This window comes from Kryptolebias marmoratus, linkage group LG20 (assembly GCF_001649575.2).
Source record: "Kryptolebias marmoratus isolate JLee-2015 linkage group LG20, ASM164957v2, whole genome shotgun sequence".
NCBI lineage: Eukaryota > Metazoa > Chordata > Actinopteri > Cyprinodontiformes > Rivulidae > Kryptolebias > Kryptolebias marmoratus.
In genome coordinates, this window is record NC_051449.1 from 11,418,886 (window position 1) to 11,445,589 (window position 26,704).

At 40.5% G+C, this 26,704-nt stretch overlaps 2 protein-coding genes across 4 annotated transcripts in view; one reads left to right on the forward strand and one right to left on the reverse strand.

Annotated features, from left to right (window-relative positions):
- clcn2a (chloride channel, voltage-sensitive 2a) overlaps window positions 1-26,704 on the forward strand; it is a 47,463-nt gene that overhangs the window by 7,884 nt on the left and 12,875 nt on the right. For all 3 annotated transcript variants that reach the window (XM_017422458.3, XM_017422461.3, XM_017422459.3), the window contains exons 2-13: window positions 9,051-9,213; window positions 15,594-15,725; window positions 16,857-16,985; window positions 17,315-17,448; window positions 18,336-18,416; window positions 19,758-19,781; window positions 20,182-20,260; window positions 22,972-23,097; window positions 23,345-23,429; window positions 23,753-23,854; window positions 24,835-24,937; window positions 26,280-26,441. In XM_017422458.3, the coding sequence (XP_017277947.1) occupies window positions 9,051-9,213; window positions 15,594-15,725; window positions 16,857-16,985; window positions 17,315-17,448; window positions 18,336-18,416; window positions 19,758-19,781; window positions 20,182-20,260; window positions 22,972-23,097; window positions 23,345-23,429; window positions 23,753-23,854; window positions 24,835-24,937; window positions 26,280-26,441 (1,320 nt within the window). The remainder of the gene's footprint in view (window positions 1-9,050; window positions 9,214-15,593; window positions 15,726-16,856; window positions 16,986-17,314; window positions 17,449-18,335; window positions 18,417-19,757; window positions 19,782-20,181; window positions 20,261-22,971; window positions 23,098-23,344; window positions 23,430-23,752; window positions 23,855-24,834; window positions 24,938-26,279; window positions 26,442-26,704) is intronic.
- On the reverse strand, window positions 5,697-8,648 carry zp2l1 (zona pellucida glycoprotein 2, like 1). The gene is made up of 8 exons (XM_017422463.3): window positions 8,320-8,648; window positions 8,047-8,234; window positions 7,801-7,898; window positions 7,059-7,216; window positions 6,782-6,974; window positions 6,564-6,711; window positions 6,410-6,485; window positions 5,697-5,834 (listed from the first exon to the last, which is right to left on the reverse strand). Exons 1-8 carry the CDS (start codon window positions 8,594-8,596, stop codon window positions 5,746-5,748), a joined length of 1,227 nt encoding a protein of 408 aa, XP_017277952.1. The 5' UTR covers window positions 8,597-8,648; the 3' UTR covers window positions 5,697-5,745.

The following is a 26,704-nucleotide window of genomic DNA, read 5'->3' on the forward strand; positions in this document are numbered from 1 at the left end:
ACAATAAGCAGGAGCAGGTCTTCTGTGAGACAACTTTATCTCGCCCGATCTGTTAGCGCTTAGTCTTTTGAATGACTCCCGGCTACTACCCACACCAAATTTTAGTTCATTATCTGTAAAAATCACTGAGGTACAGACATTTTTGTGTAGGTGAAGGTCAATGAGCTGTGGTGGCCATCTTGATGTAGGTTGACTCCGAAAGTTAATCAGATGTAGATGCACATACAATAATTACTTTCTGAGAGTTTTATTGAAACCCATCCAGTGGTTCATGCGATATTTTGTTAACAGACAGACAGTTGTTAATCACAGATCTTGCATGACCACATAGTGCTCAGATTATGATTTGGGGCTCTGGTTCAGCTACTACCACACCAAATTTTAGCTCGATATCTGTAAAATCAGCTGAGTCATAGCTATTTTTACGTTTGACCATATTGCTTTGTTGTGGCGGCCATCTTGAATCATGCTGACTCTACAAGTAAATCTGCTGTAGATTTTCATCCAACGACTATTTATCTGACCGCCTCATTAAAATCTGTCCAGTGAGATATTTTGCTAACAGAACAGACACACAGAGAGAAAACAGCTTTGGCAGCTAATAGACAGGGTGTAAAAAAATAGAAGCAAAACTAAATGACTGCAAATGAAATTCGAGATCTAAAAGAATTAGGGCAACTTTAATGTGATACTTAGGGATGAAAACAGCTAGTTTAACACAGAAAACAGACCAATAATGTGTCTGATTTGACAAAAGGTGGCAGACTGAGCGATCTGGCAGTAAAGTGCGGGCTCTCAGTGAGTCTCAGTCGTCTTGTTAAAAAGGCAGTAGTCGATCTGGTACGGTTCTGATGTGTTAAATACTTCTTGTAGTTCTGTTTTTTAGGAATGATAAACCAGCTGATAGTGGGAAGGCATTTCTCTCGTTTTGATGCAGTGTGCAGGGATGCACACAGGTCCCACAGAAATGAGCTGCAGCACTAAGAGCGGAGGGTTTAAATCCGTTTAGAGCCTCGGTGGTTCTTTGCTTTGTTAAGTCGGCAACCTCCCCGTTGGACAAAACGAGGCCCCAGAATCGAGAGTGGCTTTGCTCTGAGCAGATCGCTGTATCGTTTGTCTGAACTCTCCTCATTATTACTCTCCTCATTATTGAGCTTTAATGAAAGCTTCTGTTAAACACATTTAGGGTCCAAATGAACCTCCTCAATAAAGACAGGCTTCTTTGCGTTGCAGTTTCTTGGCTGGCGTACAATCAGTTCAGGGATAATAATTCACCTGCAGGGAGCTACAGAAAGCAACAGAGTTTTCCTCAAAATAGTCAATATCACACTAAATGTTGTATGGTACATACAGATACTTCCTTAAACACCTAGATACAGCAGCAAACAATAATGTAATTGCCTGTGTGTGTTTCATTTATCCATCTGTTAGCAAAATCTCTCATGAACCAGTTGACGGGTTTCAATAAAATCTATTAGAAAGTAATACAACCGATTTAACTTTTGGAGCCAACCCAATTCAAAATGGTCACCACAGCTAATCAACCTTAGAAAACACAAAAAATAATCATAACTCTGTTAATTTTACAGATATTGAGTTAAAACATGATGTGGTAGCAGCTGAGAGTCATTCCCAACACATCCTCTGAATGCTAACAGAGGTTGTAACATCGCATGCAGTAACACACAACGTTACTTTTTAAGGTTTGACCAAAATGGCTGCAACTGCACTCGTTTTTCAACATGAGATGGATCTTTGTTAAAACCGGAATGAAAGACGGAGGTCGACGGGCGTTCCTTGAAGGAATGCTGGGCCCTTTATTCCTGTAGTTTTCTGATGGGGCAGCTGTGGCTCAGGAAGAGAAGCGGCCGTGCGCTGATTGCATAATTTGTGGCTCATCCTTGAAGTGTCTGTGGGTGCTGTGCAGCTTCAGATCCTCATTGTTGTCTCAGCAGGACCGGGCAGAAACAGAAAGGGAGCTAACGGAGAGTCAATAAGGGCTTTGCATTCGGGAAAGGCAGAGAAATCGATTCAGATGAATTCTAATGTTGGTCCTGCGTGACTGTTTAATTGATATGCGAGCCAATGGACTGTGTAGTGTACATTTGTAAGATGTTGTTCAGGCAGCGTTGTGTTATGTCTGCAGGACCAGGCTCGAGAAGCTGACAGCGGAGTGTTTGATCACGACTGCAGCCGGTCCCTGCTGCTTGCTCACTTCGTGGCCTCCTTTCTTTCTCGTCTGAAATGTCTTTCAGTTTTTTTTAAATTTTATTTTATTGCTGCATACACAGTTTTTTTAGCCTCTGCGCTATGACTCACAAATGAGAAAATCTATCCAAAACAAAGCAGGGATGGAGCCGGTGCGAGAGGTTTTTTGTTGTGAGAGGTAAACTGACAGATGTAGATACAGAGGTCGGTCATATGGGAGGTAAACTGGTTACAGATAACAGCTCATTTAACCCACAGCGTCCCACCTGCTGCTCCCCCAGGGGGCCGTGCTCCAGATGGCCAGTGATTGCTTTCACACAGGCCGGAGGAAGAAACAGTAACAGGCTCCGTTTGTACTCCTGCTGGGAGTTTGCCGATGCTGGTGGTCGGTCTTTATACTGAAACATAAGACTAGACTCGCTGTGTTGCACATGCTTCTGTGGGTTACTGTATGAGCCTGTGGGTCATTTAAGTTTTGGGAACCTGTGAGGATTATTTCTGAAGTATAAATAGTAAAACTGTCACTTTTTCTGGTTTTAACATGGCCAAGCTGTGGTCATTCTTGGTGCATACCTGTTTTGCTCACATTATAGTCCTAAAATAAATATAACCTGCAGAAGTGACATGCTATTTTTGCCACCTGTTTTGAAATTTACTTGCCTGAAACATTTTATTTTTAGATGTTATCACTTGCAAGAATTTCTCTGTTAGGAATTCAGTTTTCGCACAACCAGTAACCTGTTTGAACTTAAAGATCCGAGCACAGCATCAGTGTGGGCTGTATGTGAAGATTAAATTTAGTGTAGCATATTCAAAACTGGCCCTAAGTGTGAGCCGTTTTCTGTCTTTTTATGGTTCTTTAATGGACTAGCGACCTGCAGGGAGTGCCTCACTTCTTGCCCAATGACTGCTGACAGACAGACATGAGCTTCCAGAGGATGGATTGATGGCAAAATAAGCTGTTATTTTTGATAAAATACATTTAACAAAAATAACTAACATAAAAGTTTTAATTTAAACAATCACAGTGAGCATTTTTTTTGGCTAAAAAGATGTTTAAACACCATTTAAACCATCTGTTTATGCCTAACAGCTGAGCTGAATTTAGTTTAAAGGTGAAGGTTTAGTGAAGGTTTAAACCTAGTCAATAAGTTTTTGTCTGCATTTTACTGATAACGGTACAAACTAATTATTGCATCCTACGTGGGACTCAAACTCCAAGTTGTCTCATTTTCTACTGGGCTAACCAGCCACAGCTGTGACATCATAGGTCCGTTTACAAACCCGGTCGTGATCTGTGAGCGAGTTCTCTGATTGGCTTTCTGATCCTCAGCGGACTCGTGTAACAGGTTGTGTGTCATTTATGAATAATGTCATACTTCACCGGCCGGATGGAATGGACTTGTGGAACAGAAATGACCCAGGGGCCACCACTTGATGATCACAGTAGTAAATGTAAAATAAATGTTTGTTTACCATGTGGCCAGCTTTGCCTTTTTGTGGCCATCGTTTGTGACTTTTAAGAGCTTTTGATCAACTTTTTTTTTCTTTATTGCAAAAAAAAAGTTATTTAATGCTGCTCCTCCTGCTCTGCTGGACACTCAGAGAAAAAAAGACCTCATGAAGAACTACATCCCCGTCTTATCACTCACCGTTCCCCAAATCCATCCATTTTCACTGCTTCATTTTTATCACCTCCATCTTTTTTTTTTAATTGAACATTTATTTCCGCTCTTCAGCTGCAGCCCGGGTCACTCCGCAGGTATCAATAATCAGACGTGTGATGTATGATGCGTACCCTCTGGACCACTAGTTGTTGCAGGCGTTATTTTGGGAATGATAACAACTGACGAGAGCTATTTAACAAGCCGATAATACTCTAAGCAGCTGTTAGTCATTTGTGACAGAGAGCATTGTTAGCGCAGCTATGAATCACAATATGCTTTTTTCATGTAAAAAGCTTGCTGAAGGGCCACAAAAGCTGGAAGAGCAGCAACGATAACACAGTCACAGTTATTGACAGCTTAAAGTTGCAAAAATAGTGCAGCTCTGCTCTTCTGAAAAAAAAATTGGAATAAACTTTGAATAAATAATATTGCCCTCTTGTCGTTCTGCTTTAGAAATTAGGTTGACCATTGTGGCGTAAAGATTGTTTTTCCTCAACATTGCAGCTTTTTTATGACTAAATATTCCCTGCCACCCTAACAGGCTGTAAACGGATCAGAATAACAATCCTTCATTGGTTTAAAAGTGACTAAATGGCCTCATTCTGCTCTAATCATCTTTTTGTCTCCCCATGCCTCATTTGCTTCCTTCTCTCAGCGTTTGCGGTCCTGCACGTGTAAACTCATCTGCATCCCTCGCTTTAATTGCCAGCATTCCTGAGGTTAAAACCTGTTTACACTTCCACTCCGCGGGTATAAGAATGCATGTCCACACAGGAGCTGCCGCCGTCACTTCACATCTCCTGGCAGATTCCTCTGAGAATTCTGCCGTGCGGCTTATAGATGAGGCACTGCTGCTTTCTGAAAATGATGCAAAGCTGCCTCTCGCTTTAATGCCTTCCAGCAGGGCAGAGGTTAAAAGTGGAGGGAGATCAGCATCCTGACAGCCCAGTCACACTGAACCTATACAGCTGCTCTGCTTTCCCTCTGCACCTTCATGTTCATGCAAGCAGAGAGTGTTAGGCTGCGGGAGTCGTGATGCCCATCTCAATGAGATATGGGGGAAACAAAGGAGGAGGTGGTGCACAGCAGTAAAGGAGACGTTGCAAGTTGCTGCTACATGTAGCGCTGTTAAAGATTGGAGGAACAAGGAGTCTGTAAGCTCATGCGACTTAATGCTTTGAACAGAAAACTGAAAGTTTGTGTCATACTTGTCATGAAAGGTGCAGCATCAAATGATTACAACTTTAACCCACATGACTACATTCATGTTTCATTCATAAGTGGGCATTTTTCCTCCCAATTTAAGTGTGAAAAAAGTTTAACAGATGCACTTCCTACCTCAGTTTCCCCATTTACAGTCAGTCCAAGTGTCAGATTTCCCTTCATGTCACAGCTTTAGATTCAATTTAATCCATGTTTATTTCTTAAAAGCCTTTACAATACATTTTTGGAACAGGTTCTACAAACAGGATTCATGAGGTAGTGGCATCCCCTTTGATAAAATATGTTAGACTAGCTTTGTGGCCCCAACTCAGTTTTGTAGAGTGCTTTTAAATGAAGGGCTGCAACCCCACCCATTTGGGAGTTTAGGCAGCAAGTGCTTTAAAAAAAAGAAAAACCTGGCTGCCAACCCACTTTTGCTACCCCCAAAAAGTTAAATTTCTGCAGACACTTTACAAGTTTCATTGCTTAGGTTGTGAATGTTCACTTTCAGTCAAGTTTTATTCAATCTTTTCATTTGTACCTTTTAATTCCCCCAGCGCAAGTTGTCATTGCCAACTGAACAGAGCAAAACAATTTTAGGGAAGAGAAAAGTCAAAGTTTGAGCTTTAACAGCTTTATTAAAAATCTGAAATGGCTTTGAGTGAGTTCACATCTTCAGCTTCTCAGTCAGGATCACTTCACCACTTGAGACCAAAGTCCTCTGGCTTGAGGGGACTTTCATTACTGCAGCTCTTCCTGCAAGAAGTTACAAAATTTTTTGTGAAGCATGATCCCTTTAGGTGTGCTGTTGCAGCTTTAAGACTTCCAGTAGATGGTTTAATTTGACAGTTTCCAAAATCTATAGTTGGACCACAGTGACATTTTATTACTTTAACCAAAAAGGAGATTCCATATACTCAGTTCAGGCTTTCATTGCATCCATTTAACAGCATTTGTGCATTAAAAGTCAAATTGGGATCACAAGGGTCTGCTGCACTCCATTTAGAAGCTAAAAGCTCATTCACTGCATTAGAGTAAAGCTTGTTGGTGATTTAAGGTACAAGTCATGAAAATATTATGTTAGTACTCCTATCAAAATGGAAGCCTTGTGTTGCTTGAATCATGTGCCATTTGTCAAGATGCTGCAGAGCCTGGTCAGCACAGCAGTGGCAAGTCAGTGAATACTCAAGTTTATCTTTTTCAGACAATTTTAGATTCCTTTTCATGGAGTTGTGACTAGCTTTAAGGTTTTCTTGGACAAATTCTTTGAAGCATCAAGTTTTAAATTTGTTGCAACCATCTGCAGCAGCTTTAGGTAAATCAATACTCACGTTGCCTGTGACATTGCTGCTCACAAGAGGTTGTGCTGCTTGGGTGACAGACAGCTGTAGCACAGTGGATAAACACCTGGAAGTAAATCACAGCAAGGTTAGTGTTACCAAGATGCTGCAGTAATTTTAAATGAAGGTTTCAGTTCATACGTACCGTGTCTTTTTGAGGAGCAAATGTCTCTGGAGCTACAAACGAAAACATCTTGCTGATGAAACGTTTGTAGTGAGTTGGGAACTCGAGACCAGAAGAGGCATCCACAGGAACCACTGTAGTCTGGTATCTGTCGTCATGGTAGGGACACCTGTAGCCAGCAGACGCTCAGTTAGCAAGATAAAAAGCTAAAGTCTTACATTTAACAATCATTTCTATACCCATTAACCAGCAGATCCCACTGTGGCAGACCATCAGGGTTTGGGGTAGCAGTGGCCCAGCAGTGCTCCAGGTTCAGAATGATGTTCGGGTCAGACCTCTCCAAGAGACGCACTTCAGCAAAAACTGGTTCCCTCAACGCTTTAATGATGGGGTAATCTGACGCTGCGTAGAAGGAGTTGTATGCTGCCACCTCTGCAATCAAAAACACAACTGTCAAGTCAAGGGAAAAAAAAAAAAAAAACACACAACTTAAACTCAAGTCTGGACCAGTCCCACCTTCTATACATCCCTTTGTGTGACATTGTCCATTGCCAAGTCGGAGCTCAACTCTCAGGGGTCCTGCAGCTGCCACAGACAGTGGGGGAGGAACAGGGTTCACCGCCAAGACCAGAGCCTCCACAGTTGTGCCGGAGTATCTGCACTGGAACAGCAGCCTGTTGGCAGAGAACCACCATTATACATCCTGATAGGGATCGCTACTGTCCATTAAGGCAGCAAACATGTGGGTGTTAAAGCTTCATGGGAAAAGTCAATACATTCTGTACTTTCAATGTGATCTGAGAAAACTTGCCTGAAGCTATTATAGTTCTGAGGACCATTAACATTTGATGTTTAATACATGCATGGTGAACTACGCTTCCTTGAGAGCCAGGTGGTTTCCATAAGGGAACAAGTTGATATTTAACATGTTTAAGCATTTAAATCAGTGGCCCAGCCTTAGAAAATGTGCCCAAAACTTAGAGTTAAACATCTTACTTTGTCATTTTACTCTACCACATTAAAAAAAAGCTTTAGATCATATTTGTCTCTGGGTGACAACATGCTGTGAGGTGTCATGTCTTCAAGGCCTTTGCTTCAGGTTTTACAAGCTGTTCTGGACTGTGTGACACCTTAAGGTCAAAACATAAGGAACATTGTTGCCTCATTCAAAGTTCAGTCTTTAAACTAAAAGCACTCTTTCCGGTAATTGAGCTCGTGAGGCAAGCGCTTCAGAGTTACAACTCTGACACAGACTTACTCAAAATGGCTGTCCCTGGTGATTGATCCTCTGGGTCCAACTCCCACTTCATATGATGAGGACATGTGATTCTCGTAGACAATGTAGCCATCTTCATCCTGATGAAGATGAGCCATCAAGACACCACAGTCAGTGTAAGAGGTTCACATTTTTACTTTAACCGGCAAATACTGCAGAAAATGGACCCTTCAGGTTGTAATTTCATGACCTGTAGCTACATTAAATTGGTCACGATCCACTCCCCACCTTAAGAGCAGTGCCACAAGCCGTCACAGGGAACTGAAAGATCACAAAGGCTGAGGTGCCATCGACTGGGCCGCAGACAGCGTCGCTCGTCTCAAGTAAGCTGATAGAATTGACGTCGATAGGTGGCAGAGTGGCGTCTCTGGCCACAATGACCACAAACTGACCATCCCTGGTACACTGCACAGTCACTGAGACAAAACGAGTGGGTTTGTTACAGCTGCTTAGACATTTCACGCCACTCAACAGAACCATTTTGAGAGATTTAAAACATACCAGCTTTCCCATAGTAGCACTGACGCCCATCAAAACAGCAGCTGATGGCTTCACACTGTTCAGCTGTGATTTCTGGACTCCCACAGTGGATCTTCTGGTCCTCCTCCACGTTACATTTTTCAAAAGGAGCTGCAGGTGGAGGGACCTTAGACAGTTGCTGGGGAGCCTGAAAAGGAGGTGAAGGCTCAGGTTTCTGCACCAGAGGGGGCATCCAATAACTCTGGGCAGAAGTGCCACAAATCAGGACAACACCAAACAGCCACTTAAAAAGCTCCATTATGGTGTGAGGAACTACACTCTAGCCAAAACTGCAGATATAACACACACTGGGTTTGGCACAGTTTTTATACAAGCAGTGAGGTCTGCCTCTCATTATCAGGAGTCAATTGTGTGGCAGCCCTGCAGAGTTAATCAGTTGGGCTCTGACAGGTGGAGGTTATTGTCTGCTCATCAGTCTGAGAAAAAGGCTCCTCATGACGACTGAGAAAGCTCGGTCGATTCTTGGAGATTAAAGAAGAGCGTGAAAACCAGCGTTTCAGTTGTATTTTTCCGACACCTGCTTCTGACTTTAAACCTCAGAGTGTTTGCACAAGCCAGATGTCTCACTGTGTGATGTCAGCTTTTAAACGGAAACCCTGATGAATCATACGGCCTCTTATTTCTGCCGTCTTCATAAAGGCTTTCTCTTTCTTTTTTCTTTTTTTTTTTCCTTCTGCCTTTTGTGTACACAGATGTATGGGCGCTACACGCAGGAGCTGGGTGTGTATGCCAAGGAAGAGGCAGCCCGCCTACGGGATGGAGGGGTGCGAGATGGACTGCGGCGGAACACCAGCGTCCGGAGCCGAGCTGCGGATCTGCTGGAGTACGAGAAGGATCCCTGCGCAAAGTGCCAGAGTAAGTGTCGATCACTCAACGAGGCCGAACCGATGTGTCCTGAAGGTCAGGCCGATGCGGCGCTCCAGTGGACACCCAGCTTGTGTTCAAACATCGACTTCTTAAAGCACAGCAGAGCAGCTACCTGACACTGGGGAGCAGGCGAGGCTGTGAACGAGATTGAATGTGACTGATCTGAGCAACAACCTCCAGTTAACAAGAGCTGCCTCAGTGTCTGCACCCTCTGCTGGCTGCCAGTGGGCCGCAGTGTGTTCGCCAGTGTGTCTGTGCAGAAGCGTTTGCTTTACTGTGTGTGTGTATGTGTATTTTCACTCGTGTGAGCTGAACTCTGATGCAAACTGTCAGATTATTTCACGTCTAGTCTTCCCAGATGACTGCGGATAAGGGAGTGGCACCACAAGAGAGCTTCACTTCAGTCGGATGTGTCTTTCAATAATGGAGTGACAGATTGCACGAGCGGGTGAAACCAAGAGGAGGCTTCAAAAAGAAGCACATTGTAGTTTTTATTTTCCATCAGTCAGCTCCACCATGCACCTGCCTCGTATTGATTTAATGGATAAACCTGTAGGGATGGAAGATAAAAGCTTGACTAAACACAACATCTACGATGAAGTTACGTGTGAATTCAATTTATTAAAAAGTTTATTCATAGAAAATTATTCATTATGTTCCCTTGTTGGCATTAGACACACAGGAATGCGTTTTACCTGCATATTTAAAATGTTTGATATAGTCTTGTTTGTTTTTTTGGTGATGGGAAAAATATTCTGCATCTGACGTGTCGGTGGCCACCTGTCCAAACATGAGGATGGGACAAAAACGGCTTTCAGAAAATGGACTGCATCATCATCTGAAATTAAGTTGTTTTTTTTAAATGGAGAAAAATAAAGCTGTTTAGAAATGCGCTGTAAATATTTAATGTCCAAACAGTAGAGCTTAATTCTCCTGATGGATGATAAGTAATGAAGGAATTCCTGTCGCCCGCCGCCTCTCATGCCAGAGTTTTAAATTAAAATGGTGACAAATAACAGCGCTGTAGCTGTTCAAACCTTGAAAATAACAAAATGCACAACCTAATGTTGTAGAGGACTCTCAGCTACTAACGCATCAAATTTTAGCTCAATATCTGTACAACCGACAGAGTTATAGCAATATTTTTGATTAGATGTGGTGGCCATTTTAAACTGGATTGACTGCAAAAGTTAATCAGCTGTAGATGGACACACATTCATTCCTTTCTGAAAGTTTCGTTAAAATCTACTGAGCAGTTCAAGAGATATTTTTGTAACAAACACAGAGAAATTTTGCACAACCTTAAAGTTTAAACATATTAAAGCAAATCAGCTTCATTTTGGACTTAGGCTGTAAACCTTCTGCTGAATAATTAGACATTCTGAAGAAATAGACAATCAATATCTTACCTGTTGTAGCTATCTCTTTGAACAACCTCAGGTTTAGGGGAAATATAGTTTAATTTTGACCAAATTGACAAGCTAGCAACTAGTCCGAGCCGAGCCAAGACCAAACTGGATTTTTGTTGTCTTAAAATAACGTCAGTCTAAGAAAAAAAAACTTTATAGCAGTTAGTTCAAAAGCTGTTTTATAGACATTTACATTTCTGTCAATTTTGCATTACACAATTACTCTGGCAGCAATGTTATGATATTCCTGGCCCGGGCTGCATAGGAAGTGCTACAGTTAGCTGCTGCTGCCACTGTTTGCACTAGCAAACAACCGTAGAGCTCAAAGCAAAAACACATGCAAACTGATAACAGTATAAACGTTTTTAAAATATCTTTAACTTGAACCACTGTGCAGGTTTTTTTTAGGTTGGAGTTGCTTTAAGATGACAGCAATCCATATTGCTCTTGGTCCTGCTCAGACTAGCCTTTAGCTCATCAGTCCTGTTAGAAATAAACTCTAGCTCTAGCTTTACCTCATCCCCTGCTTTAAGATGGCTTTTAGATGTTTTTCTTTTTTTAATTTATGTTGTTAATGCAATTACAAAATGATCCATTACATTATGGAGAGTTAATTGTAGTCACAATTTATCGTGAAATAACACTAAAATTTAGAAAAGGAAACTATAAAATCTCTTCTGTTTTTTTTTTATATGTGTTCTTGCACAAGTGAGTCAGCTTGATAGTTTTAAAAATCAATCTCGGCCCCGTCCCCCAGTGTCTATATTGGTCTGATTAAAGTGCGATGGATTGCTCCACAGGTGAAAGCTGCACTAGATCAGTTCAGCCTCGCCGGCTTGCTCTAAAGGAAACCATTTGAAACCATCATTGTGGGATCAGCAGCCGGTGATTTGTGCGCGCCCCGTCTGCAGCGTATGCTCGTAGATCAAGAGCTGCTCGTATTTTTAGACTCCTCTTCAGATGCTCAAGCTGGTCAGCCTCCTCTTAGGTAATACACACACACACAGAGAGAGAGAGAGAGAGAGAGAGAGAGAGAGAGAGAGGCTTCCGTCAGGGTTTTAGAGGAAGTGGGAGTTTCAGTATTTTCCTCTTATGCATCTGTGTGGGAACAGCATCTACGTGGGTGACGGACTTCAAGTGCGAGAGGCTCGTTTCAGATCAGCGGCTGCAGCGTTTGAACAAGGCAGCCTACACATGCAGCTGAAGGCTCTGGAGCCAGTCGTGATGGAAAGCTAAAACCGTGTACCTAACTGAAATTTATTTTGACTTGCAAAAAGAAGAAGAAAGAAAGGAGAAAAAAAAAAGAAAGTCAGGGATTTTATGGCTGGTGACTCAGTTCTCATTTTTAGACCTTGGTGCATTAGGTTTGGGTCTAAATGTTGGAATATACTCCACGTAGCTAAAAGAGGCCGGCTGTTTTCAGCCTCACCCCTGATTAAAAGCACGCTGCTGTCCGGTGACGCATTGCAGGAGCCGAAAACGCCCGCCGTTGGGCGTGATCTTTATGAAGGGATAGAAGACATCTGCGAAGGCCACGAGTCTGCAGGATGTGAGCGCGAGCCAAGATGGTGCGCGGAAGTATGTGGCCGCGAGCGTGCCAGACGCTCCGTGCACGTGTGCACTTAAACAGCTATCTCTAGGAGGAGGTTTATGTAAAGGAGCACACTTTACCGTCTCCTTGTGCACTTTAACCAGCCCGTTGGAGCTTTGAGACTCAGTTTGAAGATTTAAAAAGTTTTTGACGTCAGGGTGAGGTTTGGCATTAGAGATCTGATTGAAGGTAAAGGTTAGGGGTTGATACATGTGTGTAGTTTCATAAAAATATGCCTGTGTGTATAAGTGCCAAAGGAATAAACATGGCAAACTCTGGATTTTCTCACAAGGGCAATAAACATTTCAGTTTAATACAGCTGCACAAGTTTACCTTTTAAAATATTTATCTCTCTTATCTTTTATTTTATTTTATTTTATTTTATTTTATTTTATTTTATTTTATTTTATTTTATTTTATTTTATTTTATTTGTCAGCTTGGTGTGTTGTCCATGCAGTCCAGCGGTTCTCCCTGCACATGAGTGTTTGCGTGTTTACTCTGTGTGCATGTGTGTATTCTCTGCTGGCAGCTTTCCGTGCAGCAGGTGGCCTGACTGCTGGGCATCCTGTCCTGTCAAACACACAGTTGTGCTTTCTTTCCTTCAGAGACTCAGTTGTGACCTGACTCCTGCACGCAACAGAAAGTTACTGCAATATTTTTTATTATTTTTTCTTACACAAATCACCTGCCAAAAATTATAGTCCAGAGTTTTAAACTGAGATTGGTTTTATGATGTGAAATGACAGAGTTTCAGCCACTTTGGACAAACCTTGTGCATGAGGTTTTGAGTAATCTCTCCAATTATTGTGAGACATCAGTTAGCTTTTGGACTATGTGTTGAGGATAACTCTCAGCTACTACCATGCCACATGTTAGCTCAATATTTGTAAAATTACCTGAGTTATAGCCATTTTTGTGTTGGCTGATGTTGGTCAGCTGTGGCGGCCATCTTGAATGGGCTTGATTCCAAACAATAATCAGCTGTAGATGTACATTCAGTGATTACTTTATAAGAGTTTCATTAAAATCCATCCAGTGGTTCGTGAGATATTCTGCTAACAGACAGACACACAACCGCAGAAACATTATCGCCTTTCGCCATCTGTGGAGGTGTGCAGCAGTTAAGTTTTTATTGACATGACCAAAGACAGACTTTGTCTTCTATTATGTAGCCTTACCTTTAGATAGTTTTGAGAATAATGTGTATTTTTCTTTTTTTAATACAAGACAAATCACTAAAGTAAATGCTATAATTATTTTTAATTACACATTAAAGGAATAGTTTAGGAGGTGCAACATCACAAAAGAGTAAAAAACACATTATTTAATTAAAAAAGGTAATATTTCTGAACTGCGTTTAGCAACGTTCCCTCAAATAGTAAATGCTACGCTGTTAAGTATTTATTTAAAGTGTCAACACAATGTGAGTGAGTGAGTGAGTTTAATGGTAAATGGACTGTACTTATAAAGCACCTTTCTAACCAACCGGGCAACTCAAAGTGCTTTACAACACAATCTGTGGCCTCATTTACCCATCCACACACATTCATACAGCACTCTGATACATCTATGTAAAGCTAACCTGAATAAATCATTCTATAGAGTCTAATCAGTGCTTTAGATCACGTACTTACTCTTATGGTGCACATCAAAGGCAGTGAGGGGTTCAGTGTCTTGCCCAGGGGCACTTCCACATGTGGCACGATGGTGGAATCGAACCTCCAACTCTCTCATTAGAGGACGACTGCTCTAACCACCGAGCCCCAGCTGCTCCAGTTAGTTCTTACTGTAAAGATTTGCTGCATTTTCCTGATAATTTTCATCTTTTTATGAGATTTAGACAGTAAAGTTTTTTTTGATTCCAGTTTTTCTGCCTCTGACTTTGCCTGTTTTACTGTTTTATCCACATCCTGCTCTAATTTTTCGACATTAACAGTTTTCCCGTTGACTTAAGTCGGTTAAACTTGCCATAACTCTGCTGAAGCGGTTTCAGGAAACACGGATCCGTATATGTGTTAGTAGCACATTTTTTTTACCTCCTCCAGGGACAGACACATCTATGAATCCTCTGGATGAGGAAATGAATTCTAGGCTTTGGCTGCGTCCACAGACAGGAGAGGAAAAATGAGTCCAGTGATGCTTCTTTTAGCTGACCTAACTCAGATTTATGGATTATAATGTAACAGGGTTTATAATCATGTCACCATATTTGCACAAGTCCATTTAGATTCAGAAAGGCTTTAAAGCAAATATATATATATATATATATATATATATATATATATATATATATATAGCCTTAATTTGCATTTAACTTCTCAGTAGTGTCAGATAAACACACAGACTTCTGGTGATTAATGTGTTGTTTTCTGAAAATTCACGTTTTTAGGAAGTTTTTAAATTTTAGACCTGAATTGAATTCGCTTAAACTGTCCCTGAGTCCTGAAAAAAAGGTTTTTTACATTAATGATAAAGAGTTTTTGTATTTACTTAAAGTACTGAATAATATACAACAAATTTATCAAAAGAAATCTGCATTCATGTCTTAGTTTCAAAGCAAACCAGCAAGTTTGCATAAAATCAAGCTGAATATCCAGAATTTCACAACACAGAAGATGAAGAAACAATAATCAAAGAGCATGGTTGTCATGTTTTCATCTTCCTCTTGTTTTATGAAAGTTTGCAGTTCTTTTGACTGATTTTCAACATCTTATGTCTTATTTTCTGTTTAGTACCTTTCTCACTTTATAAACTGAAAGAAGCGTTCCAGAGATCTTTTGTTCTTTTGTTGCTCCTCAGCTGACGAGCATCTTGTCTTTCCTTTATATTTTGTTCCTGTGACACGTCTTTTTATTCGAATCTAACATAAATATCCCCCCAGAACTCCTGCAAGTTTTCCATTTTAATAATCCACACTTTTCCAGACTCAGTGTTTCCCTAAATTTTGTACAAACTTTTGCTGTAAATTTACCAAAAAAAAAATATTTGTAGTGTTCAAGCTTTCTGCTTCAAACACCAAAAAAAAAACCAAAAAACTCCAAGCATCCACAAAACATACTGTATTGTGAAGATATAATTATGTCTATTTTTCCAAAGTAAAAAGACAAGATTCTGAACAATAAAATGTTGCAATATGTGCTTGATGGGATAAATTAGCCAAAAGATGACATCAGACATTTAGATTTGTATGTATTACAAGATTTTTTTCTTATTTCTACACTTATCCAGATTTTTATCTATTTAATCCCATCTTTTTCTAAACTACAAAGCCCTGTCTGCCTCTTCAGTCCCATCAGAGCTCGGGGACACTTTGCTCAGAGATTGAAGTTGTGGTTTCCTCTCTCGCTTCCTGTCTCTGTGCCTTCAGTGTGTGCGTCTCGCTGCCAGAAGTTCCTGATCTCGCGCGTGGGTGAGGACTGGATCTTTCTCATTCTGCTGGGACTGGTCATGGCTCTGGTCAGCTGGGTCATGGACTACGCCATCGCCTTCTGCCAAGAAGGTAAGACAGAGACAAGCGACTGAGCGAGACTAAAGGAATGACTGTAATCACGAAGGCTGCAAAGTTGCCTTGTGGTTCAATCACAGAGAAGTCAGAAAACTGGGTTGCTGCTCTTCAGAGGTGAAAAACAAACAAACACAAAAAAGCAACTTAAATCCAAGCATCTCACCTTATAGCTTATTGCGTTTAAATTCAGGAATCCAGCTGTAGCTCTGCTTCCCTGTGTGTTGAGGCCTTTTTTTTGTCAGGGGGGCTTTTATGTGCTGTGGCCATAGGCTTTATCTTCAGCTCAGGTGCAGGAACCACACAAGGAATTCCACCGCTGCCACCAAATTATCATAGCAAAAACATAAAGGAGACAGGGAAACGCAGCTTGTTGATTTTGAACTATTTCTTTTTTTTCCAAAAGAAAAGGCAAGCAGAACCTCCCAGGGATGAGTCAGCTCCAAGTGTCAGAATCTGTCTGACCTCAGATTGTGAGAGTGCTCATTTGGACAGAGCTTATCAGTAAGACATAGCGCCACGAGTCTCCTCATCACTGGACGGCCGCGTCACTTCGAGGGCAGCATGACCTAACACTGAACTCTGAGCAGATATGCACTGTACAGGACAATTCTGTTACACCTCTCAAAAAGCCTATCAGTATCTTATCAGTGAATCCTATTTTTCTACAACATGTTGTCTTCTCCTTCATGCAGCTCTCACAGACACGTCAAGCACAAAATTTCTGGCTTTGCTCATGCAACATGACTTCTCGAGATCCTCCAAAATACTCAAATGTCCGCTCCTATCTAAACTATTCAGATCAAATAGGCATAAATTGCCTTATCACGTCTGGAAATGCGTTCTGTTTTGATTTAGTTTGGATGCTTGTGGCTTTTCCTCCTTCTCTAACTCTTTTCCTCTGAAGTTTGCAGCTATTAGAACCAAGTGATTAATGAGGGCTCAAGCTGCCAAAGGTGGGGAAAAAAATAATAATTAGATTCAGACTGAAAGTGAAAAAGAAAGTCAAAAGTAGAGAAAGCAGAGTGGTTTAATTTTCTGCCGTTTCATACAAAAGTGACATTACTTACTTGTGTGTGTGTGTGTGTGTGTGTGTGTGTGTGTGTGTGTGTGTGTGTGTGTGTGCAGCACAGAAATGGATGTACGGTGGCCTGGACAGCAACATGCTCCTCCAGTACATCGCCTGGGTTACCTATCCAGTGGTGCTCATTACTTTCTCAGCAGGATTCACTCAGATCCTGGCACCTCAGGCTGTGGGTAAGACATAACATTTATGCACAAACTTATGTGCCCCTTTTACTAATTCATGGTCATTTTTCTGTGTTTGAAAAATGTAATTGTCTCTGAAGTTCACACTAACGGCTCCAAGGACATGTGCTGCAAGTCTCTGCAGGACATTCATATAATGTATCTTTGATGAGATGTGCACACACAAAACTGTATGAATATCAATCACTCACCTCCCATCCCTTTGCTCTTCATTTATTCATCTTTTACCCCATTCGGTGCGATTGCTTTCTTTCACCTCATCTTTTCTCTGCACTCCATCATCCCACCTGGTTTCTCTTTCTCCTCTTGCTTTCCAGGTTCAGGTATTCCTGAGATGAAAACGATACTTAGGGGGGTGGTTCTCAAGGAGTATCTGACTTTCAAGACGTTTGTGGCCAAAGTGATTGGTCTGACCTGCGCTCTGGGCAGTGGGATGCCTCTGGGGAAAGAGGTAGGGGTATCAGAGCCTCTGCTCATTAAAGTGACTAATGACCTGCTGCTGAGTGCTGATGGAGGTCGCAGCTCAATTCGACTTCTTTTAAACTGAAGTGTGCCTTTGATGCTGTCAATCACAGCTTCTTTTTGACTCATTTAGAGCCACGAGTTCGAGTTTAAAAACTTGGCTCTGAATTTAAAACACTCAAACCCCTCCAACACAACCTTTGCCATCACTTTTAATGAATCATGCGTCAGTTCTGGTGTACCTCAGGGGTCAGTTCTCAGCTCTCTTCTGTTCTGCATTTACAGTATTCTTCTTTTCTGCCTTTTCAAAATCATTTTCGGTTTTATCCAGATGAAACCTATTTGTACATTTCCTATACAACCAACAGATCTCAGCAGCTTTGAAACTCTTACAGCTTGAATTTCTGAACACCCAGAATTTTTCTCAACTACTATAAGTCATTTTATTTGGGCCCTCCAGTTTTTTTTTTCAGTCTTGGGAGTCTTCTAGATAATATCACCTCAGCTGTTAGGAATCTAAGAGCTATATTTGTTTTTCTGACCTCAGTTTTGATGCTTAAATCAAACATGCTGTTCAGACTTGTGTGTTTGGACAGTCTCTAAAATCAGGTCAACCTTTTTCAGCTGGTGCCTTGAAACAAGTTGTGCTTTTGCCTTGATTTACTGTAATCCACTTCATTCATTGCATTAATGTCCTAACTGTGACTATAACAGCATGTTTTATGGGTAATAGCTGATACATGAAGTGGTTTGAGTTTGAATTTTAAAAGGATTTCATTGTTCAGAGATGCTGATTGCAGCGTGCTCTGCATAGTGTTGTAATGTACTTTAATTGGTATCCTGTTTGCTGACATCTCTCTCCACCTTCCCACACAGGGGCCCTTCGTTCACGTCGCCAGTCTGTGCGCCGCTCTGCTGAGTAAATTCATGGCTGCTGTTTTCGGTGGCATTTACATGGTGAGGAAGACGGAAATTATTAGAAGCGAGCAGATAAGAATCTCTATCTTTAGAATGACAAAGTGTAAATCTTTAACGCATGGTTGGAGGCGAATTAATATTGGGAGTTATCATTTAACTTGAACTTTAGGATATTTAATATGAAGTCACAGATTTAGGGGTTGTTATCAAAAAAGAAAAAAGTTCTGAACCTGTTGAAGTCTAATGATCACTGGGGACAAAATTAGAATTTCTGAGCACGTCTTTTTATCTAATATATGATATACTTAGCCACCCATATTACATTATTCTCTGAACTTTATCTTCCGCTCACAACCCGTTGAATGTGTTTTGATTTTGATCACTCACAGATTGTGAATCATTGTCTTTTTTTTGGATTTCAGTAGTTTGGACTTAAAATGTAGCTGAGTATAATCTTCGTTCAAAACGTGCCTCCATCAAAAGAGAATCCAGGAACATTTCTTTCAATACAAGACAAAATAGGGGGGGGGAAAAAACACAGCACAGATGGTTGTAATGTTTTGGCTGTAAAGCAGAATTGCAAAAACGAACATGATTTTTTTTTTAAAATCCCTTTGTGTGCTTCGAAAACACTTTTGAAAACCATCATCATTGAGTTTGCCACTGGCTGAATAAATGGAGAGAATTAAAAAGATTTTTTAATGTTTGAGCTTTCAGATCGCCTCCTTCTCTTGGCTGAAGCTCATTAATAAAGGAGTGAGTTTAAGTGGAACGCTGTGCTGTGATGTGATGGAACAGATTTTGATATATTCTTCTTTTTGGGAAATGAGTCCTCCAGGGAAAAAAAAAAACACAAAGAGCAACCATCCAGATTATAATCAGCTCACGGTTCAAACTCAGCATCTGTAATCATAGGAGGGTACTTGTGTAAATTTTCAGTAATTAAGAATCTGGGTTGGAGAATATTTACCCACTATAAAGGAATTGAACAAATATGGTAATTATGAATAAAAAAAAAGACTAAAACCATGATTATTTCTGCCATTCCCCAGGACACACTCTCACCTCCACGCACCTCAACCTCAGTTTCTGCTCTGGATGCTGTGTTTCTCCTCGCTGCACCAATATGGAAGAACATGGACTGCCACGATGTCCAAAAGGAGCAAAAAACAAACAAAACCAAATCCGCTTGTCAGCGCAGTCACAAAGACTCAAACAGCCCAGTGGTCACCTATGTGGACATTAAACATGATCAGTCGGAGAAATGTTAATGCAGTCCTCTGTGGAATTAGGGCTGTGTTTGCTGAAGCTTGTTTGATGTAGTGAGAAATAACCTCCACTCTCACACATCTGTCTTTGTGTTCACTTTTACTGCTAAAGGAAGAGCCCTTTGAAGGAAGCAAGGTATGAACGCACAAGTTAGAAAGCTTTTTTTTTTTTCCCCTCTCCACTGCCAGTTCCATCAGCATTGATATTCCACGCTGTCCATACCAGAAACAGGAGCAGACTGATGTCCTTTTTGTTTGTCCGCGCCGTGTTTGATTCTGTTCAGTGAGCCGTCGCAGCGAGGCACCGATCTCTGTCCCCTTTTCTTTCATACTAACATCTCATTTCACAATCACTGGTTTCATTCGGACCTTCTATGTACAGTTTTGTAAAATATTGCATTTTTGTGTTGTTACTGTGCATTTGTTGGCGTTTGCTTGCATCCATGCACCTTTTAGAATCTGTGTTTGTAAATCCTTGAATGTACGGCCCCGTGTGTTTTTTGTTTGCGTACATCTCTATGACTCTTGTTGATCAGAACGAGTTGAGGAACACGGAGATGCTGTCGGCTGCCTGCGCAGTGGGTGTTGGCTGCTGCTTTGCCGCCCCAATCGGAGGTAAGACACAGAAACTGCAGATCGAATGGTAGATAAATTCAGAAGCTAACTGGTTGAAGTAGTAGAGAATGCTAATCTTGGTCAATGCATCAGTCTTAAATCTTTAATCCAGAGCAACGTCCTGTATCTCCACAAGCCTGACTGCCATGAATCTTACATGTATATTTATGTTTCCCATCGTTCCTTGTGGAACATTCCATGTTGACTCAACCAGAGGTCCCATCTGTCCATCCATTCATCCATCCATTGTCTTCCGCTCATCCGAGGTTTGCCATGGTGGCGGTAACAGGCTGAGCAGGACATTCCAGACACCCTTCTTCTCCTCTTCAGCGATGTTTTCCAGCTCCTGGTGGATCCCGAGACCAGATGAGATATGTAACCCCTTCAGTGAATTTTAGGATCTACCCTGGAAGACTTCCGCCACATGAGGTTGTCTGGAAAACCTCCAAAGAAAGAGGCCCAGTAGACATCTCAATCAGATGCCTGAATCGACTGGATTACCAACACCAGGAAGCTGTGGCTCTCTCTGAGCGTCCTCCCGGGTCTCTGAGCACCTTGTCTAGAATACCTCGAGTCCAGCTTTTTGCATTTACCGTTACATTTTTCTAGTTTCTACCCAAATCCTGGGATCATATCTGTGCTTATATGGTTTAGTCTTCTCTTTACCACAAGGCCCACATTTTTTTTTTTTAGCCACAGTCCCAATCTCAGCTCAGTCTACACTCCATCTTTCTCTCACTCACAAACACAAGCCCAGGATACCTAAACTCACCTGTTTGGGTCAGCGGCTCTCCTCCAGCCCTGAGGGTGCATTCAGAAGGTCTTAGGCTCATCTCGACCACGTCCCTCTGCTGCAGACTGTCCCAGTCTGCGCCGAAGAGCCCACCTTAAAGAAGCTAACAAAATCACATCGTCTGCAAACACTCGAACTCTGCCTCCAAGTATCTGCTTTTTTCCAGTATTGTTTGATGGAAGTTGACTCACTATGACAAAAATATCCAAAATACTGTTTTTAGAGAATTTTTTTATACCTTACTTCTTTTTTTGTTTATTTGTTTAACTCTAGATAAAGTACAAAATGTCTCATTTTGTTTTATTTATGTTTTACACTTTTTTTTGGACTAGATTTTACCTCCTCTCAAACATTTTTAGGACGACTGCAACACTTTGAATCACCAATGGAGTCTTAATATATTTTTATATTTATAGCCATCTTTACACACTTACTTTCCAAAAAGCATTCAACTCTTTTTGAAGGCATCCTTTAGACAAAGCTTTATTTTGCACAGAGTTGAATCATCAAAACTTGCAGAGTAATTTAGGTGAAAATTGTATATTTGATCCTCTGTCTTAAAGTGCACAGCATGAACTTGATAAATGAATATTCTATGATTATGTTTTGGCGTATTTTCTTGGTATAAGCAGTAAAAAATGGTAAAAAAAAAGGGACCAAACATTTCACATTTTATATTGGTACCAAAAAAACACATAATTGTATAAACGTATTAAATATCATTATGAAGACAAATATGTTGAAGGAACTCAGTGACAGGTAAGGTGGTGATAATATCGATTTATTCATCACAAAGACTTAAACAGAGTGAAAAGACTGAATTTTCATAAGTTTATTTTCAACCTGTTACAGCTTGAATGAAATTGTATTTGCCCTGCCAGCTTCTAATAGACACTTTGTAAGTTTCTAAGCTACAGTTTATTAATAATTTATTTCTTTGACCCTCAAAGTTTCTCCTGATATTCGAGTCAAAACCCACTTCTCTCCCATGCTCCACTCAGTGTCAGAATAATCTAGATTAAACTTTATTTGCTGCTTTAAATGTTAAAGTGATGAATCACATTTGATCCACTCTGCAGCTGCTCCTCTGTTTGTCAGCAGATGGACTCGCCCACTTATGTAAATGTAAATGTTAAAATTTCCATTTATTTTTTTCCCTGAGCTCCGCAATAACTTCTTGACCTTTCTTTTCCTTTAACGTCGTTACGAGGCCAAATTTTTGATCTTCTAAATCATTATGTCTGATTAGGTTGAATTATGTTTTTCTTTTATTCTCAATTATGTAATGTTGTGTTTGGTTGTTCTGCTTTTTTTTTTCTTAATTTAGGAGCTTAAATTGCATCCGGTTCTCATTCAAATTTGATTAATTTATAACAGGACAGCCTTAATTGTCTTTTTCATCATCTATGAACAATCAAACTAAAATCCTATAATGAGACGCACAATAGACTTAAAATAAATTTTAATGACTCGTCCTTTTGTGAGTGTACTTTGGGTCAAATAAGATGGATGCAGGCAGGGCCTGTTTCGTGACATGACTGACGCCTTTTCTCGTTCATTTCGAGCGTTTAGATCGAATCCATCAGCCGTCAGATCAGCCGGTTCTTCGCAAACTTCATTTACAAAAGAACCAGCCACACCAACACACCCTGGGACCATTTATCACAAACTACTGACGACCAAATCTGGAAAATCTCAAGAATTAATTGCTTAAGTTTTACTTATTTAATGAACAGACAGCGTTGTTGTTGAACTATTTGGTTTAAAAAAAAATTGAATGTGTGGCTAAGGAAAAAGGCAGATGGATCATGCAAATGATTTATTATTTTAGGATGAATGAAACAAAATTGTTTTTTTTCTTTTTCTTTAAAGTGCAGCTTCAGTGTGGGGGACATCTGACTGTGTTTTTGTGTTGCAGGTGTGCTGTTCAGCATTGAAGTCACGTCAACCTTTTTTGCAGTGAGGAACTACTGGAGGGGCTTCTTTGCTGCCACCTTCAGTGCTTTTATATTCAGAGTGCTGGCTGTGTGGAACCAGGAGGAAGGTACAATATATTTACGTAAAAGGAAGAGCATTACTCTGCATATTTTCATGTGTTGCTGTGATTTTTTTTTTTTTTTTTTTTTTTTGGACCAAGGATGAGTCAGATATTTATGATGCATCAGTATGAACGCTCGTGTATTTTGGTGTCCTGATTTAAAAAAAAAAAAAAAAAAAGTCAGCAGATTTCAGATTCTGTTGTCGTTCAAAGCGTGTTGCCAGCAGAGTGAGAACAGTCTTCTCTTCCTCAGAGACGATCACTGCTCTCTTTAAGACACGCTTCCGTCTGGATTTCCCGTTTGACCTTCAGGAGCTGCCGGCGTTTGCCATCCTCGGGTGAGTTTGTTTTCCCCGAAGCGGCCTGGACGGTTTTCTAAAGTCTTTGCTGTTTGGAGTCTGGAGGGCAATTCATATTTGCTTACAAGAGGCTGGATCCACAACGTGCACCGACTTAATCTGAAGCTGAAATGCTTTAATAGGAAATAAATAATAATAAAATAACTGTTGTTTGGCCGCCTCCTATGAAGCATCCTGGGGAGACTGACTTAACCAGCTTGTTGCAGATTTCCAGATGACATAGTTTTTTTTCTGTTTAGTTTTATGTTTAAGAGAAAACCAAAACAAAGCCCTGAACAGGCCGTGTTTGGGTCTGTTCCCAGGATTGCGTGTGGTTTCGGTGGAGCTCTGTTTGTCTACCTGAACCGGCTGATTGTTGAGTGCATGAGGAAGCAAAAGACCATTAACAAGTTTCTGCTGAGAAAGTGAGTACCTGAAGCAAATGTTTTATATATATATATTTAAATTACATACACCCTGATCAGCTGCAAGTATGTAAAGCAAGGGGTTTGTGTAAAGTGAAAACACAGCAGAGTTTGGACCAAAAAACTAAAATAAAACTAAGAACATGACAACAAAAAGAAATAAATAACAAAACTTTCAAAAGGCAACAAAAGATTTATACAGCATCAAAGCAAACATTTAAACCAACTCTATAATGAGACAAAACAAACTTTAGCAACATTTAGTCACACAAACAGTAGCTCAACTAAAAATATTAAAAACAACATGCAGAAAATGGCTACAACAACATAGGAGCAAAACAGAAAATATTAAAACATCAGGAGTACAAAAAACAACAAAAAGGAGGAAACGTCACAAAACAAAATCTTCATATTTCTAAAACCCCACAAAAAAAAATGGAAGCTGCAACATTTTGGAAAGTTTGCGACAAAAGGAGAAAACCACAGAAAATAAAACACTTACAACACTCAACCCAGCAGCGGGACTAACAACAACTTTTACCAAAAAAACAAACACACCACAACAAGTTGCACGTCACAGGAGAGAACCGCTTTTCTGGGAGCCCACATTTCTGGAAAAGGACGAACGCCGCAGCTTTAATAAACACAAAGACAGCTAAAAGAACAATAATTAAGAAAGCTAAAACAATAACAATAACACAACAAGAAAACTGAAATCCAAGAAAACAGAAGGCATCAACAAAAACACCAAAATAAAACACATTAACTAAGAACACATTTAAAAACTGCTGGTTTTGTTGTTGTGTTATTTTGTCAAATGTTGTTGTGTTTTTTTGCCTCCTAACTCTGAACTCTGTGTCACAATGATGGTTTTCTGAGCAAACGCAGCTGGAGGAGTTAGTTCACGTTGACATATTTAAGATTTTGTATATATATATCCACCAAAGTATGGGATCAGTATCCCACTAACGACCCCGCAGTCCATCTCTTCCTGTCAGGCGGCTGCTGTACCCGGCCCTCGTCACCCTGCTGGTCTCCACGCTCACATTTCCTCCGGGCTTCGGGCAGTTCATGGCCGGACAGGTGAGAAAACCCGCCTGACAGGTTGAAAGCTCGGCCCGGCGCTTCGAGCTGCTGGCAGCTTCAGATCCTCGTGTTTAAGAAGCCGTTTAATAACTGCGAGGTTTCTCCATATGATCGATGATTTTCGTGCATTTCACAGGCTTGTGTTTTTTCTGCAGAGGTGTGATAAAAACCTATAGCAGTGTTTAAAAGAAGAAATAACAAGGTTTCTGTTTGGCTGCGAGCTGCAGCCTTCACTCAGAGCAGTCAGCATCATTTAGATGTCATTCAGTGTCACTTTGAGCCGTTCAGATTCTCCTAACCAAAAATAAAACAGGCAGAATAACCTCTGGGAAAAACTAATGAGGCTCATCAGCCTCAGATGATGTTTCTCTAGTGTATTACTTTGTTTTAAAAAAAAATCACAAATATGGCAACTCTTTCCTTTATTAGGATTGTTGTGACTTTGTGAGAACATTCCAGAAAATCCTTAAATAAAAATGATATAATTCATGTTCATTTGTTTGTGAGTAAAATATCCTGCAGTCTGCTGCACGCGCCTCAAGAACAGAGCTGTTAGTAAAATAATTTAAGGATTATAAACCGGTCCTCAGCTAGCTGACTCCAGAAATTTGTTGAAGAATGACTCTTTGACTGATTTGTTAAAATTAAAATAAGCAGAACAGAAGCTTAAATACGCAAACAAAAGCTAAAAAATTAAAACTGTTGACAAAAGCTAAAATTAGCTAAAAGCTAAAGTTAACAAAATGTTGGCTAATATCAAATATTAGCAAAACAGTTGCTAAAAGCTAAATATAGAAAACGAAATCATAGCTAAATGCTAAAATTTGCAAAACTCTAGCTGAAAGCTACATTTATCAAAACAGTACCTAAAAGCTAAAACTGGTTAGCACAACCTTAGCTAAAAGATCAAATTTGCACAACAGTAGCTAAAAGCTAAAATGAACAAAACTGGAGGTAAAATTAAAAACTAACAAAGCAGTTGTTTAAAGCTAAATGTGCTCAACTTTGCCTAACCTTAGCTAAAAGCTAAAATTTGACAGGCAGTAGCTAAAAGATGAAAGTACACTGAAGCAGATGTTTTTTTTAAAGAAATTCAAAAGATCTGGATGTACTGCAATTGGGAAGTTTTTGTAAAAATCAGAATGTTCAGTAGTGTCACTTTTTTTTTCTTTTTTTGATACAAAATAAAGCCGCTAAATCACCATTCTCTGTTTGTTTTTGTTGTTGTTGTTGTTTGCTATTAGACAGCTGTTCCTTTTAGTGAAAAAGTAACGTCATCTTGCAGCAGGTGGATGTTTTCGGTGTAACCCAGCTGTTTGTGTTGCTGTCGTCTTGTCAGCTGACGCAGCACGAGTCTCTGGTCGCGCTCTTCGACAACCAGACGTGGTGTCGTCAGGGCGTAGCCGAGGAGTTCGGCTACATCAGCCACCACCAACAGCACGCCTGGAAGCACCCTCAGGTCAACGTCTTCATCACACTCATCCTCTTCATCATCATGAAGGTGAGCTTTGGAAAGCGGGACTTACCTAAATGGAATGTGTTGCCTTGAAAACAGCCCCACAGAACTGTCCTTCATGTCGCTGGAACCAGATTTCAGTGGATCTCAGTGGCGTCTTTGTATGGGGCGCCGTTTGTAAAGGAGCTTGTGCTAAAAATTCATGCCTAAATTTTGTCACATTTAGCTTGTGCTAAAAATTCATGCCTAAATTTTGTCACATTTAGCTTCAAACACTGTTTAAAAATGTACTGTTGATTTTCTGATGT